Here is a 15848-nt window from a genome sequence, read left to right as displayed (position 1 = left end):
TTTATACTATGAATTGAAGTATAGCAAATCAAGGAGTGTGCAACAGCGTAAGAAAGGCTGGTTTGTGTATCAATAAATCTGCTGTTGCCCTACTTATATGTTGAGGAGGAGCCGAAGGTGGTGCTACACCAATTAGTTCACCGTAGTGGTCAAGTACAGTAGCATTACTTTAATTGGAATGCTCACTACAAACGCGACTCGCGATCAGCTGAAAAACGCTAAACTCCAGGTGGATAAAAACGAAAGAGGAAGAAGCAGCTCCCTAGGATAAAATGCGATCACTAGGTGTTACATAATCTTGCAATACTTAATCGCCAGTCGAGATGCCTGCAACGTTCTGGCGGCTAGGTTTACTTCTTACCATTATAAAGATGTGGGATTGAAGCTGCCGCAGCAAGTGCCTTTTTGGGGACACTTCAGTCTCAGCGTCCACTGAGTTCTCTGTCTCAGCCGCTTCGGCCCCGTCCACTTCCAACCTGGGGCCCGACCACAGTTGGAAGCTAAAAGTAAAACGTTTATTTGCCAAAACTGTTTGCATGTAGTACAAACCTTGGAAACCAGGGCTCCTGTATTGACACTCAATGCAATTTTCGGTGATGTCTATTAATTAATGAACCGGTCATAAACAAAACGAGGCAACCAGTGCGGGAATGCGGCACCAAGGGTCTGTGTGTGTGTGCGTGGACAGCGTTAGAAGCCCCGAGATGCCCAAATCAAGACGGAAATGCCACAACTCTAACATTACTAGGATTGGCGTTCTCCTTTGCATTACGATCCTTCTGCAAAAACGGAAGGAGAAAATAACAAGGACGCTCTATCATCAACCACGGCGACTGCACGCACGTATAAATATTATTTTTAATGTCATTGTTAATAAGTCTGTAGCAGCAGAGAACAATTAATTTACGAGTTACACAACGCCTACAGAAAGAAGACGATGAAAATGAAGAGCGCAGTCTTGAAATGATGTGTAAATGGTTTTTAAGGCCAAGGTCACCAGAAGGGAAATATCATGTTTACACAATATTGTGTGCATTAGAGCTTTAGGCACAAATCGACTGTTAAAAACAGATCATCTGTGTGTGTGTGTGTGTAGTAAAAACGCAATTCCCTTTAACACAACAGAAAATGTGACAAGGAGTAATTGGGAGAATAAAAAGCTACATAACACACGATTCGTGTGCAGGTCATTTATGAACGATTCACACAGAGCAGAGGAATATCATGTAGAATGCCTTCTTCTGCATACGAAATAACGTAATGTGTGAATGAGGTGAATCGTCGGCATACTAGAGCAGGAAGTGGCTCATCGCAATGAAAGTACTTTTATTTCACCAAATTCTTTCCTCAAAAACGCAAAAAAAGCTGAACTTAAATGAGCCATCGTCCCCAAAGCAAACGAGTGGCCTAGAGATTGTAATTGTTCAGCTGACCTAGAAAACAAGGCTCCAAGGCTAGATTTTTTCGTTTGCGCATGAAACAATTATTATTTAGGCAATGTGGCACCCCGAGGGCGTTGCGACGTGATTCATCCAAACTGGTGCATTATGGAGGGGCCAATTCTTTCATATGCTTGAATTTGGTAATAATTCAAAGGTGAGAACTTCATTTCTAATCATATATCAGCATTAAAAACACGTGGACTTAGATAAAAGTACGTCTCTCAGCCTGCAATCGCAAACGAAATATTACACAACTGCAAATTAAAATACCTAACGGGTAATAACACATGAATATTGCGTATGATAAAATAATGTAAGCCTACTATCATAATTTATAAATGAGACGATAAATCCGGAAATGGGATGACTGATTTACGAAAGCACCATACTCACTTGTAGACTCAGTGTAACCAATGGGCAGTTTGAGAGCTTACCGAGGTAGTTGGACGTAGCCAGGGCGGAGAGGAAGGAGAGTGAAATCGAGTTTCCTCGAAGAACTCGGGAGCAAGCGGATGGATGCTAGTTGGACACCACAAAAGGCAAAACTTTCCGTTGATTCCAACAGAATGTTGAGTTCCTACACACGAGAAAAACCAACCTGACATTCATTCAGTACAGGACTAAAACGCAAATAGCCGTAGAAGTTATTATTAGCGAAAAAGCACTTTTCCACTGGCCTATACCAGACAGAGAGAATATTACATTCCCGAGCATTTACCTAGAATTTACACATGGATAACTCCATATAAATTTAAAACAGAAGCATGACATTTACTATCTATAAATAGGATAAAGGAGCACTCAGTACTTGAAAATGGTCACCACGGCGGCAATGTTACTCGCTTTCTCCAGTTGCCGTGGCAGAAACTGCAGTTTCTCCCTACCCAATCGATTCACCAAAGAAAGGTGTTTTTAAACATACTGCACCATTTCCAAAGGGCAACCCGAGAAAGACTGACTTGGCTGGCAAGGCTGACTTGTTACAGATAACTTGTGGATTCAACACCGTGACAATGCACCTACTGACAACGCCCTTACTGCTTCGGAAAACAAAGTTTAATGAGCATTGCGTTCCAAACTCGTCCTGCTCACATGCCAGACTACTGCATGAACATTAATTCCAGCTGCCAAAATTGTTGTTACAAGGGAGAATGCGAAGCATGGTGGATGTAGACTATGCTGAAAAAGAAGGTGAGGAAAACTTTAGCGAATGCAACCGAACAGTGGGTTCAGTTGAATAGTTGCTGCGTAGAGATCAGTAGAGAGTAACAAGTGAGGAGGCAATTACCTGGAGAAGGGTAGTCTTGTTCTTCAGTGTGTAGGACATAGTGAGGGGCGAGTGGAGAAGACCAAAGGGCGGGAGGCTAAGCTCAACGCTGTACGGCAGGGTCATCAGACCACAGGTGGGGAGGTTGAATGTAGAGCTCGAGATCGAGGACTTGGGGAAACTCGGGTCCTGATTAACTTGAGGCCGGCGCCTGAAGATACAAACCACGAAATGTCATTAGACAGAATGACTATCTAGGCCTCAACTTCGAGTTTTGTGAATGTACGGACTATCATTAACTCGGATTAAAGGTTATTATGCACAGCTGGGGATTTATTCACTTGAGGTCTGCATTCGAGCGGGTGTTCGCTAAAATCGGTTTAGTCTATAGCTTTGACCTAAAAAAACGCATTCACTTGCCTTTTCAAGGATTCGCACACGTCGAACTAGCGAAATGAAGTATATGTCTGACACTTGTACACAAGGCTCGCAAGTTTATCACTTTTCACTGCATCTAGATGCATTATGCAACTGTCACAATATTGGCATTTTAATCGTCAATTGACTGAATTATGCCGAATAGTTGCCAGTGTGATGGCTATGAAATCATAGTGTCCATAAAATGGATTAGCTAGTAGTCGGGGTCGTGGCATTGACCGGTGGGTAGACCTCTACTTAGGCAGTAGAATAAAGGTTTTGTCTCGATATTAATTGAGAAATTCTGGATGAAAGATTTACATACCGTCTCCAGTTGACAATGTATTGGCCCAATTTGAGGAATTCTGCATTCATTTGATTGTCCACTGCCACCAGAACCTGGACTTCGGAGAAGCTCTCATACGGATCAAGGGATACTAAACGACAAGAAAGTTCGATTCGTACAAACTTATTGATAAATACATAAACCAGGATATCAATTGATGTACTTTCTAGCCTACTGAAAAGGTAAAATTCCAGGAAATTGGTGGAAATCCACTTACCACTTCTTGCATATGTGCTATCTTACTAATGGGCATGCTTAAGACTCCAAATATCTGAAAGAGTATCACCAGAGTATTTCTAAAAAGAGACCCATCAATTGACAGCTTTATTGTGGTGCCAAATAACACTACTGGTAAGTTGAGGTAATGTATGAGCAGTGAGTGAAAGAGCACTTTTGATCGCTGTATGCAACACAGGTCACTTCTCGTGCAGTACATTAGGTAAGGCTTTTTTACAAAATTGTCTCCACTTCCAGTACACTATTATGAACTACTTCTAAAAACCCCAAAATTGGAATAAAGGTTGTTAATAGTAAAGTCCTTTGGGATAACTCATAACTGAGTTTTAAGATAAAAAAATAAAAGGCCCTACTGGGTGCAGGAAGGGGATAGCAGGCCCCATTGAAACGAACGCCGGATCCCTGAAAAAAAAAGAAGTACTTTAACTGGGCTTGCTTTGAAAATGATCAGCAAGAAAGTCAAGGCCTAGCAGTGGCCCGTGACATGCCATATTTTGAGCGAAAAAATATACAAAAGTGCATATTTCGTGGGAGGGAGGGAGGGAGGATGGATTGGAGGGAAAGTCAAAAGCTAGTGCGACAACTAAAAGTGCAAAATATGTTGGCGAAACCAGTGTGGCCCAGAAATCAGCAAAACAGGGAGAGAGCAAGGCAAAAGGGGAGGGGTGCGGGCGGGTGTGGGTCAAACCGACAAACACTGAGAGAGGGACAATAGTATGGCCCAATTCACTTCACCTCTGTTCGCGTGTTGAATTATCGAAACGAATTCATGCTAACGAATCGGTGTGATGTGCTACTAATGAAGGAAACCGTGGTTTTGATACAGAGCAAGATACTAGGAAATGTTACAAGCATAAATTAGAATAGCAATAGTATACGATGAATCCAAATGATAGTTTTCTCTACCTAAAAATATCGAAAATGTGCATACATTATAAGCGCAGGACGCTATTATAACCCTAAATCTGTGCTTCAGTAACACCGAGGCAGATTAAACTGGATTCAGTATAGAGAACGGGAAAAATCACCAAAAGCACGACACTTCTGTAGGCAAATGTCACGCAAAGTCGGTAGCAATACGAAGAAAAAACAAGTAATAAGACAGAGGGGTTCTGATTGACCAAACAATCGGTTTTTATTCACTAATGTGTAAAATGCTTCCTCAAAATATCTGATAATCGCTTCCCTATTTACCAGCTGTATCTGAAGTGGAGTAACTAATACGAAAACATTAGCTTCACTATCCTGCTAACAAGCGGAAATCTTCAAGATAAATGCCCAAGTGTTTCCTGCACCACTGGGATAGAAGCAACGAATTTTTGGCGAATAAACACAAAATTTGCATTTATTTTAAATCCTGCTTAGAATTTGTATTCGTACCTTTAATGAAATATGAAATTTACCAATAGAGGTGAAAATATCGGAACTAAGTACTTAGGTTTTTTTTCGCCTCAGTTGGAATCTAGAAGATCAGTGGGCCAAAACAGCTGACCATCGTCGAACCGTAGCAAAAAGGAGATAAAAAAATTGATATTACTTGATTTTAAAATGTTATCAGTGAACGCATAAAATTTAAAATGTACAAACAGACGTGTTCCTGAGCCCATTTTAAACGAACTGTGTAAAACATAACCAAGTACATTCACGATTCCCAAGGTATGAATTAATTAAACGAGATGTCCATGCAACATTTACATTACTGCTTACGCAGCAAATTTAATTTTACGACTTAATGCCCACAAAAGTAACATGATATAGTATGGCATAAAACTGCTGCATTAATGGGGATCGGGGAAAGCCACCAGTGGTTATCGGGGTTGCTGAAATATGGGTGTGCAAAAACACTCCAGTTACAAGGAGGATATTGGTTACAAACAGTACAAAAGGCTCAACAAATACACCACACGATGGACATAGTGGAGCACTTAATCATTGTAACTACGTGGAAAGTCGAGCATGAATTTCCCCACACAAAGAGGAGTGAATTGGCATACCTGACTACTTATTGTAAACACAATGTTGAAAAGATACTTTACTAAGTGCCTAGATAGTTCCGCTTGAGAGGTGAAAGTACAAACTAAAGTATGAGCATATGTTACACCAAAAATTAACTGCCGTAGATACTAGTGCTGGAACGTTGTGAAAATTTGAATTAAATGTTTTATTGCCAAAACATTTATTGGCACGGCACAAGTGTATTGCCTGTCCAAAACTGGACTGATGAGACTGTCATTATAGCAACGGGATAGAGCCGTAGGCATAATTATAGCTGATAAGATCAAAGGAAAAACAGAGCGGCGTGAGTTTTGCAGAAGTTATAAGATTACGGTCCTAGAGGGTTCCGTTATACATCTCGACTTCTAAATAAAAATTAACCCCAAATTGCGGAAAAAGCAATCATAGTAGTAAATGTTTGGGAAACAATCAACCAAATGAAGTAATATGGGAGTTGATAGAATAAACTCGCGGCAAAATATTTCTGTAGGGGAATATATGCGTTTTGTGGCAGCACCAAGAAAATGGGAAATGGTAAGGTTACTCACAAGGTTCAGCACAGACTTTTCAATGTCAATTGACCAAGGCGAACAATTTGTGAGAACCACTTCGAGCACGAACGGCCTCCCAGCTATCACGGTTGTAATCGGTTCATGCTAATTTGATCCAAATTGAAAATAGCAGATAGTGATAGTACTTAATATGTCATAAGTAGACTAACTTGATTAAAATCAGACCTTAAGAGAAAGAACACGCGAGGCGATTTCGAAGGGTGGTGTAACCGACAACTGCACACGCTTCGATTGGATACACCGTGTCAGAGTGAGCTCTGTTGAATTCCCGTTCTTTGCCTTCATCTCTGCAGAAATAACACAGATAGAACCGTTCTTGTTCCACGAAAGGACCCTCGCTCCAGCAGATGGAAGCTGTGCCAGCATGGTGTAGTGAGCGTCAACACGCAGACTCCGGTCACCGGCGACAATGGGGCAATGCACAAAAATGGGACAGACGAGGTCGGCGCCGGGTGAAAGGTGGGAAGAGAGGAAAGCCTGAGAGAAGATCTCATCCACGGAGTTGAAGGCGGATGTAGAGGAAGCGGAGGCAATGGCCCGGCCGGCAGACTGACCTACTGCCACACTGCCCATACGTCTAGGCGCTTCTAGCGCGGTGGGGCTAAACTCCGTAGAAGGATCATTCGCTCCACCACCAGCCAGCATAGCCGACACTCTACGGTAAATAAAGTGAGTTCATATTCGACGGCTGCCCCCATTTCAGCGGCGTGGAGAATAAGAAATCTCCCAAAACTCACATCAAATCGTTCAATTCTGCTGATTCAGTGTTTAGCACTTGGCACAAGATGACGTACTTCTCGTTGCACAGCAGCGGCGGGGTATGTCTAAGGCTCATCTCCAACTTGGCCGACTTCGGCAGTATCCTAAAAAACGCAGCATCATGGTGGACATAAAGTACATCTAACTGAAACTGGTAAGTGAGTTCACCGCAACCTACTCGGTCGAAAGTTGGTTGGTAAATAACTCCCACTGAGGTGTGAGATTTGATTTGAAAGTGGTGTTGACATCTTCGGCAGATGTAAAGATCCTTTTAACCTCCTCCAGTCGGCTCATGTAGTTACAGGAAACTACTGCAGATATTGGCGAAGGGACTCCCGCGGAAGGAAACCAGCAGAGACAGTAACGTCGATTTCCACTGTCAGTGTATGGGATAGTGGCCTGAATGGCCTCCACCTATCAAAATGTAGAAGAGCCACCTCACATAGTTGCTGCATTCGTTGAGACCATATTTCTTCCCAACTAGGGAAAGATTTTGGAAGAAAATGTTAACGATCCGTCACCAGCTAATCAGTTTTGAAGTTCGAAAAAATGCTGTTTACGAATTTTATGGCGAATATGGGAACCGAGTGCAATATCTTTCCTGCAGTAATAGAGGCAGGTGGGACTTTTTAAGTAAAAGGGAACTACCAAAATTATAACGAAATAATAATGTTTCATTTCAATTCGTTTTAAAATTATTTACTCCCTAAGGTAATGGAAACGGAGCAAAGTTTGTAGTGCTTGTTGGACATAAATGCTAATTATTTAAACCCAAGAGATGATAATTATTTTCTTTAAATAGAACAAAAGCAATTTTTGGCGAAATAACTGCGCTGAGATCAGCTAAATTAACCCACCATGCTTTTCAGAAGATGGCCGCAATACACTGCATCCTTGTTTGCTCCAGAATACTTTTGTTACGACAGTAATTCGTAAACGGTAAAACTGAATTCATACCAGAAGTACTTGCATTTTAATGACTGGACCAACTACTAGTTTGCCTCCCTTAATAACTATTTGCATGCAAACATTTAAAGGCCATAAACTGATCGTATAAACACCCTGAAACCAAATAACAGTGAACCACAATACTTAGTTATATCGATAGGAATTTTGATTTTTCGAACACCTCAGTGAATACTGATGACTTAAATTAGAGGTATGATACCAAAGAAGGGAGCTTTTCCGTCCAAAAAGGGTTTTGCATCCTACCTGTACAGCAGAACCGAGTGTAGTGGGGTCGAGAGTAAAAACGACGAGGCGAAGGTGATCTTCGGGCGTGAGGTCAAAAGGATGGGTCCACTCACAGACGCTGGAGGAGGAGGGGGTAGTGGTAGAGGCACCAGTCGAGGCAATCTGTCGGTCCTGAAGCGCCTCATGGTTCAACTTGACCGAGAGCGCGTCGAAGTGCAGCGTCAGGGAGGTAAAGGATCTGCAACAGAGAGAATAAGGGAAAGTGAGCTAACATAACTACAGGCGCTGCCAAGATCAGCCAAACCATAGACCATATTTCAAACACTTTTCAAGGCAATAGATCAAGGCTAGAGGAATCAAAATGCATTACCAATCAGGTACTCCACCAAAAAAAACAAACGAATAAACCTTAATAATAGTGGTCTAATATCTAGAAAACGAATATCTATCTAGCCATTAAAGCAAGTTGTCAGCGAAAGAGTCCACCGCAGTAAGTATTGTTTTCAAAAACGTATGATTACTGAAAAAGCATAAAACTCACTTGACGAAGACTAGGAGTTTTACTGCTTCATCAATAGAGAAGAACGACTTTGCGAATTGCGCTTTCAACTCAACTACAGAAGCAGAGTTTAAAAACGTGGAATTGAGTGATCCCCAGTTCATGTGAAGTTACAAGACGACAAAAGAACATACCGCAACTTCTAAGATGAGTGAGGTCAATGACTTCGGGTGTAGACGTTTCGAGTTCTACAGATGGTTGACAGGATGCAACACTCCTTGCCCAGTCGACTTGAAGTTCATTTTTCTATTACAGGAGTAAAAACGCCTTTGCATTACACAATCTGTTAAATAAATTTAATCGTCCAATCACGCATGAGCATACATATCCTTTTTTATGAGCCATCAAAAAGAACTCATTTACACAACACAAGACGAAGTCAGAGGTATGGATAAGTCACCTGGATTACAGAAGGCCTTCTAAACTTACGAGGAATATGCATTTGTGAATTTCCTCCTTTTCATTTTGCGAAAGCGTGCTGTCTATGAAAAGGGAATAAGGTTAAGGAAATGGGTTGAGGAGATCACAGATTATTTACTGGAATACCACGACGGAAAACATGAATTACCAGTGTCAACGAACGTGAGTACATGAGATGTTCTGCGACCCTGACCGCATTAAAGATTAGGTAGTCTACAACCTTTTTTAGATAAAATTTTATTATTAGTACAACGGAATAAATACACTTTGGGCTACCAATGCTTAAGTAATTAACTTCAATGCTTCTAAGTAAAGACAGGTACCTCGCCATCGCACCTGGAGGTCTATGGATGAATTTCTCGCTAGACACAAGATTCAACACTTATAAACCGGGAAATAGAAGTGAGACTAATTCGTCGCATATCGATATAGCCCTACGCAATGGGATAGAAGGCTTTTTTGCCAAATACCCCGTACTGGAAATCTGAAATCCTATTTCAAATGATCAAAAAAATAAGGCGTTAGCTTTAAAAATTTGTATTTTTTCCAGGTGACGGATGGTTGACACTAACATATGAGCTGACTTGACATCGAGCGGTCATCGATTTCTCATTCAAATCCCAAACGCGTTCAAATGCCACGTTTGGGATAAAGCCCCGCGTGCAAATTCGAGATAAACAAAGGGATGTGCAGGCGATCGGAATCCCCTCCACCGCCGGAGCTCATTCAGACTGCCACGTACCACACCAAGTAAGCTACGGTGTCCCGATGCCTTTCTACGACACATTTTACACATCGCCACAGCCCCCACCGCCACCGCCGCCTCCCGCACGTATCACAGGGATGGGGGGGCAACCGCTGCACTACCCCCACTCTGTCCCTCCCACCTACGCAGGAGACTGTCCCCATACGTGCACTCATCACTCGCGCAAACGCAGGCAACAGCGTCACCGCGGTCCGCGACACCTGCCCTTTACAGGCATTTTTCTATGGCTGCGCGACCTCTTCTCCTGCCTCTGTTGTGGTGCCTACTCTGAGGAATACCATTACACCCACGAGACGGACGAGAGGCCCTGGGTAATGAGTCCACTCGAGCAGAGGCTGGCCTACTTGCAGCGAGCGAGGGACATGAGATGTGGCCACTTTTCGCCTCGATTTTTAGCTGAAACCCGAGCAGCCAGAAAGAAAAGCCGATTGAACCTGGATGCCCTGGTAAAGGACACAGATAATGGTATACTCTCGACTCAATCGCTTGAGAGTCTGGAGCTGGAACTGCTAGAAAAAAGTCTAAAAAAGCGTAAACGCCATGCACATCTCCACACGAGCTGGAGCACATCTCAACCCATCCTGTTTTACGAAAGCAATGCACACAATTCCGTAGCGCCAGTGCAAAGACACAAGGAGCGATCCAAGAGCACACCAAGTCTGCCAGCAGAACAATGAAAATTAATCTAGAGTGGATATCTCGTAACGCATACTTTAGTAATTCCACTACCATGATTAATGTGGCTGGTGATGTATTTACAAAAGGGTTGTCACATATATCCAATTTGGGCCCGAGTCGGGTCAATAAAGCAGATTTACAATCAAACGATGCAAATCGAAACTGCATATAAAATTGTGAAATAGCTAAAATTTGTTTAACACATGGGTCGGTTCCGTTTTTGAATAACACTTAGTATAATTCAGCAATGACTTAACAAATGTTGAGTAAAAATTACTAAATACTAAGTGGCAAAATATAAGGCTAAATGTAATAACAAGGTCTTTGTACTTAGCAAGCGTTAGTGACAAGCTTTTTACATTCAACGCAATGCAAAGGCACATTTTTGACACGCGGAGGAAATAAATACTACGACTCGTGTGCAGATAGAATTTATAAGAAATTTTTCGAGATAAAACAAGTAAAACTTATGTTTTGAATGAGGGGTAAGAAGATCCGACACAATGAGAGAGGTCTGAAATTGAGCAAATGTGCAGGTAGCTGAGATTGTCATTCCCTTCAAAGACGCGTAAATGGTCAAAAGGATACAGTCGGAAAGGAGTTCCATGGCCGAGGATATAATTAGAGCGTGCTTCTGAAGTTTAGAAGCGCACCTAAAAAGGGGAAGCAAAGCAATAGCAAAGGCAAGTAGGTAGGTAAATTTAACACAGTATGATTATCAAAGTTTTGATGGCTTACTGGAAAATACGATAACAAATGGAAGTAGGCATGGGATTCCAGTCTGAACGACGAAAATCATCCGCGATCTTGAAATAGTGTCTCGAAGGAGAAGGCAACTTTATTAGATGGCTGTATACTTGGTAACCCAGGATGCCGTTGCATTCAAGTAAAAGACAACTTACTCGAGGGCATTTCCGTACTCTGCCTGTAGAAAAAACTCCTCGGCAATGCAAAATGCTAAAAGTGAGATGAAAGACCTAATTATAGATTCTTTTCAGAGAAATTAAATGAAGTTTGGCCATTTATTGCAGAAAACTACTAATTCGTTCTGCAGTAACTTTATAGCGATTAATTGTTACGGTAAGGCTTGACCCAACAGACTTAAAGGGCTTAATTCTCTAACAATTTGTGCCTGTTTAAGTGGGACCTGACCTACACTTGCGATACCGTAAGCCCCTCAGGCGATTTTGGTACCTTTGGACTAGCAAAATGTCAAACCTACATTTATGTCAGCGACACGAAAATCATTCACATGCTCAAAACTAACGATAAGCTAAGCATCTCATAAAATTCCAACAACAGTCCTCGAATTGTAGATGTTAGGCGCTCCGTTGTGGAGACACCAACTGCAGGAAAGATTGAGATGGAGAATCACCAATGGAAACCCGTTGGGTTCGATTTGGCTTACTGGGATAATTTCGCATTCGCTTGGCACCACAGCGATCGAAGTGAAGCAACGCACGTGCAAAAAGTGGGATTATTAATTTCTATAAAACAAAAAAATGCATTAATGTTTATTTAAGGTTTTATTAAAAAACCCTAATCATCACACGGAAACGGAATCTTAAACAAATTCGGCAGCTGTTTGATTTCAATATTTATGGCCTCTGTAGAAGGGAATTTTGTCCAATATAGCTAAAAACATGATTACGAAAAGAACAAAGTGGGAAAAAACCAAAAACATCCTGTTATACAAGGATGTGGTAATATTACACCGCTTAAAGAGGATGCCTGGTAAGGTGACTAACCGCCAACTTGCGTTAAGCGGGTGTAAATAAGGAAGTACTGTGCCTAAAAAAGCCAGGATATATGGCGTAATAAAAAATTGAGACTAGTTAACGAGACCCACGGAGTGGTCGACTTGTGCCTCTTTGGCCTGAAGGGCCAAGATACCCTCACGTTCCTTAGCCGGGTCAGTGGTCTCCACTGCCTGCCCAGCATTGCGCCAAGCGCGCTGTCCGAAAAACTCAGGCAGGGAATTAGTTGTGGCGGGGACGACCGCAGTCAATGGAGCATCGGTCTGGCCAACGCGAACAGCTCCGCCGACGACACCGGTAGCCGCAATCAGGGTAGGTGATTTGTCCGAGGACGTAACGAGGCTACCGGTGCTGATGTTGCCATTCTGTTGGGTGAGAGTGCAACCTGCAGTGACGCCACAGAGCCGAGCAGCTATGGCGCGTCGATTTATGGTGTGGCGGCCTGCCTCATGGAAGTATAGACCTGGATGCTGGGCGATCGGGACTTTTGAGCTGAACTCCGTTGCCTCATCAAGTAGACCCCCGAATATCTCATACCTGTAGGTTAAATTACATAGATAATCTCGGGTTTACAATGGAGGAGGAAGTTTGGTCAAGGTTAACTAATACAATCTCACTGGGATTTAGTACTTCTAAATCATATGGTATCTTACCAATAGAGATGTCACACAGAAAAATTACTTTATCAGTTACGAATTTGATCCTTTCCGATCTACATACATAAAACTAAAATCCAATTAAACTTGCGGTTAGTAGTCTGGATAAGAGGAAAAGTTAAGTGCAGGATAACGCAAACGAATAACCCACTGTTTAGATAGCCAGGCTTCGTGCTCATAGGCTAGTTCAGGCATTCCCACAGCCACTTTGAAGAAGTCGATGTGACGCTGAAATTGTGAGATTGCATCCGAAGCACGCATTTGAAAGGAGATACGACAAATCTATGGGAAAAATAAAAGGGATCAGGCAAAGGCATACCGCCGAGTCGGTACGCACAGTCTCAAACGATGTAGGCATGCTAGAAGTTAATATGCAATCAAAAAAAATGGGAAGTTTCAAACTAGTGAGTTTAACAAATACCTTGAAGTTTATGAGACCTGCGACAACTTTGAATTCAAGGAGGTGAGCGTCGGGCATTTTGAGTTCCAGTAAATTATTATAGGCTTGTCGGTAATGTCTAGACAAAAATGAAAGAGATTGGAAATAGTGAACACAATGGTGTACCTTTGTTAAAGGAACAGGAAAAGTGTCGCACATTTCATCAAACAAAAAAAAAGATTCTAAGCTCCCATTTGATTAAAGTTGAGCCATTTGTCTACTTGCAACGTATTCAAAAACCTGACTTTCTACTACCTCACCTTCAAAAAACCCTATATGTATGACAGCGCAAATAAATTTAAACCAGGCAATAAAAAAACGAATTTTTTTCTTTGTGGATTACGACGATGGAAATACTTACTTAAGGGCCAAATTTGATTCTTGTTTCAACTCGTCAAAAAATGCAATCTTGAAGGTATGACGAACAAGGAGCAACTGAAAGAGTTAAATAATGATACAGTTATTATTTCCAGCATAGTCTACTAATGGCTGTCTACCTGCTGCGTGGATTTAGTAAGACTGGACTTGTGGGCTTTGACGCGCTTTGCAGCATTACGGTAGTAATTGCAAGCCATATCGTAAAGCTCCGCTTCTAATCTAAAGAGGAAGAAAAACTTAATAAAAACCAAGCAGTTATTAACAGTTTGAAATAACTAACCATAAGTGGATGGCTTACCGTTTAATAGAACTAAGCATGAATTCGGATTGCCGCAAAATGAAGAGGTTTTCAATACTAATTTTGCATTGATCACACAACTCTTGCGAATCTTCCGTAGCATTAACAATGCCACCAATGACATTTGATGCTTTATCTTGCAGCAAAGTTACAACAATTTTCGTAGCCCGTGTGATAAGGTTGGATCTATAGATCCGATTACTGTATTCAAACAGACTTCCCACCGTACAAGTTCGACGCTGCGAGCGCATTCCTTGACCTTATCTGACCAACTCCTGTCGTTACCTTCGAGGTCAAAGAAGACAACCACGACGGCTGGTAATTCCTCAAGATGTTTCTTCATCCATTGCCTTTTGAGCAGACCCTTGGGCAGGTACCACTCATACTGCGACGAATGCTGGAGGATGAATTATGCACTATGTACTATCGGGGGAGACTACCTTTGGTTTGGATCTTGAATACTGGTGGTCCAGAGGAAGATTCCGGAATCTCAATGCAAGGCGATCGCTGCGTAGGTTAGAATAGAAGCCATTCAATACCGATGCATGAAAAGGTTTTTTGTCCACGTCGAGACCGGTTAGAGCGATTAGACACTTGGGTTTCACATGCAGTTCCTGAGGAAAGTACTCAATATCTTCCATAATACTACAAAAAAGTAAGTAAATGCCAAAGCCGTTCGAATGCACTACCAGTAAATGACACAATATTAGGCTGTTAATTCCAACACGTAAATGGGCTGTTACTAAAAAAATAAGAACTGATGACGATAAAAGCCATAAATAGGGGACTACAATCCACAGCGAAGGGAAAGGCAATCATTTACATCCAAGACGATGAAAAATGTCCATAGCAGAACGAGAAGAGTGAGGTTGCCGTGGATAAGAAAGACTGTGTAAATACTTTGGAAAAATTACCGCCAACATAATACGAATAACATGATAAAAAAAAAAAACTGTTTCAGGCGTCCACCCACCGCCACAAGATAAGCAACTAATCACTGCCTCATCCTTGACCTTAGAACGTCTAAAAAACCAACAGCAAAGTCTGGGGAAAACTACTTAATTCAGAGGCTTATATAAGCTATCTTGCCAATTTGCAATTTTTAATAACGAACGAGGGCTTAAGTGATAAAAATAAATTGTCAATAATAGCTACTGTGGTGAATATGTGTTCGTATGGAATCGGCGATTTAAGTGGGGTAGATGTGGTTGATCCATAAAACTTCTTTGGCGAAAGTGGTTTGTGTTATTATGAAAACCAGCTGCAAACCTTAAAATCTCAAAATTAAGAATATTCTATTAATGCACTTCTCCGCCTTAAGAAGTTTTGACTTATTTTATTCAAACCTTCAAATTGGTGCTTATAAGCCAAATACCTATTTGGACAAAATTTCGAGGTTTGAATCTGCATGAATGTCTTACATAAAAATGATGCTTCACTTGTTTGACTTTAAGGCTCCCGTGTTCGCAATTCCTCGGAGCCGCTAGGCCTTTAGACAATATCAGTATGTAATACGATAGTGGTTTATCCCTCGGTTATGGTGAGGTGCCACTTTTGTACTTCGAATTAGCCCCCTTGTACCTCGCTGGATGGGCTGGCCTTTTGGGCCATGCCAATAGCCCAGACACCTTCTCCATGCTAAATACATACATTCTGCACGAGTATTGT

General features: G+C 41.8%; 1 protein-coding gene across 1 annotated transcript; it reads right to left on the bottom strand. All coding sequences in view use genetic code 11, as the record gives it.

Annotated features, from left to right (window-relative positions):
- Window positions 1-307: 307 nt before the first annotated feature.
- EGR_05332 (hypothetical protein) lies at window positions 308-15817 on the bottom strand (the record flags this gene model as incomplete). The annotated part of the gene is made up of 26 exons (XM_024494581.1): window positions 308-500; window positions 1877-2019; window positions 2041-2160; window positions 2731-2920; window positions 3452-3563; window positions 4063-4111; window positions 6442-6931; window positions 7014-7139; window positions 7214-7449; window positions 8248-8467; window positions 8771-8843; window positions 8923-9034; window positions 9218-9270; window positions 11241-11305; window positions 11391-11501; window positions 11555-11609; window positions 12061-12139; window positions 12493-12946; window positions 13217-13347; window positions 13487-13583; window positions 13866-13939; window positions 14002-14101; window positions 14181-14366; window positions 14405-14577; window positions 14621-14825; window positions 15762-15817. The coding sequence occupies 26 exons, from the start codon at window positions 15815-15817 to the stop codon at window positions 308-310; spliced, it is 3903 nt and encodes a 1300-aa protein (XP_024351052.1).
- Window positions 15818-15848: the final 31 nt, after the last annotated feature.

Source organism: Echinococcus granulosus, assembly GCF_000524195.1.
Source record: "Echinococcus granulosus chromosome Unknown EG_S00038, whole genome shotgun sequence".
Taxonomy (NCBI): Eukaryota; Metazoa; Platyhelminthes; class Cestoda; order Cyclophyllidea; family Taeniidae; genus Echinococcus; species Echinococcus granulosus.
Note: the sequence above shows the minus strand (reverse complement) of the source record. Positions and strands in the feature narration are given on the sequence as shown.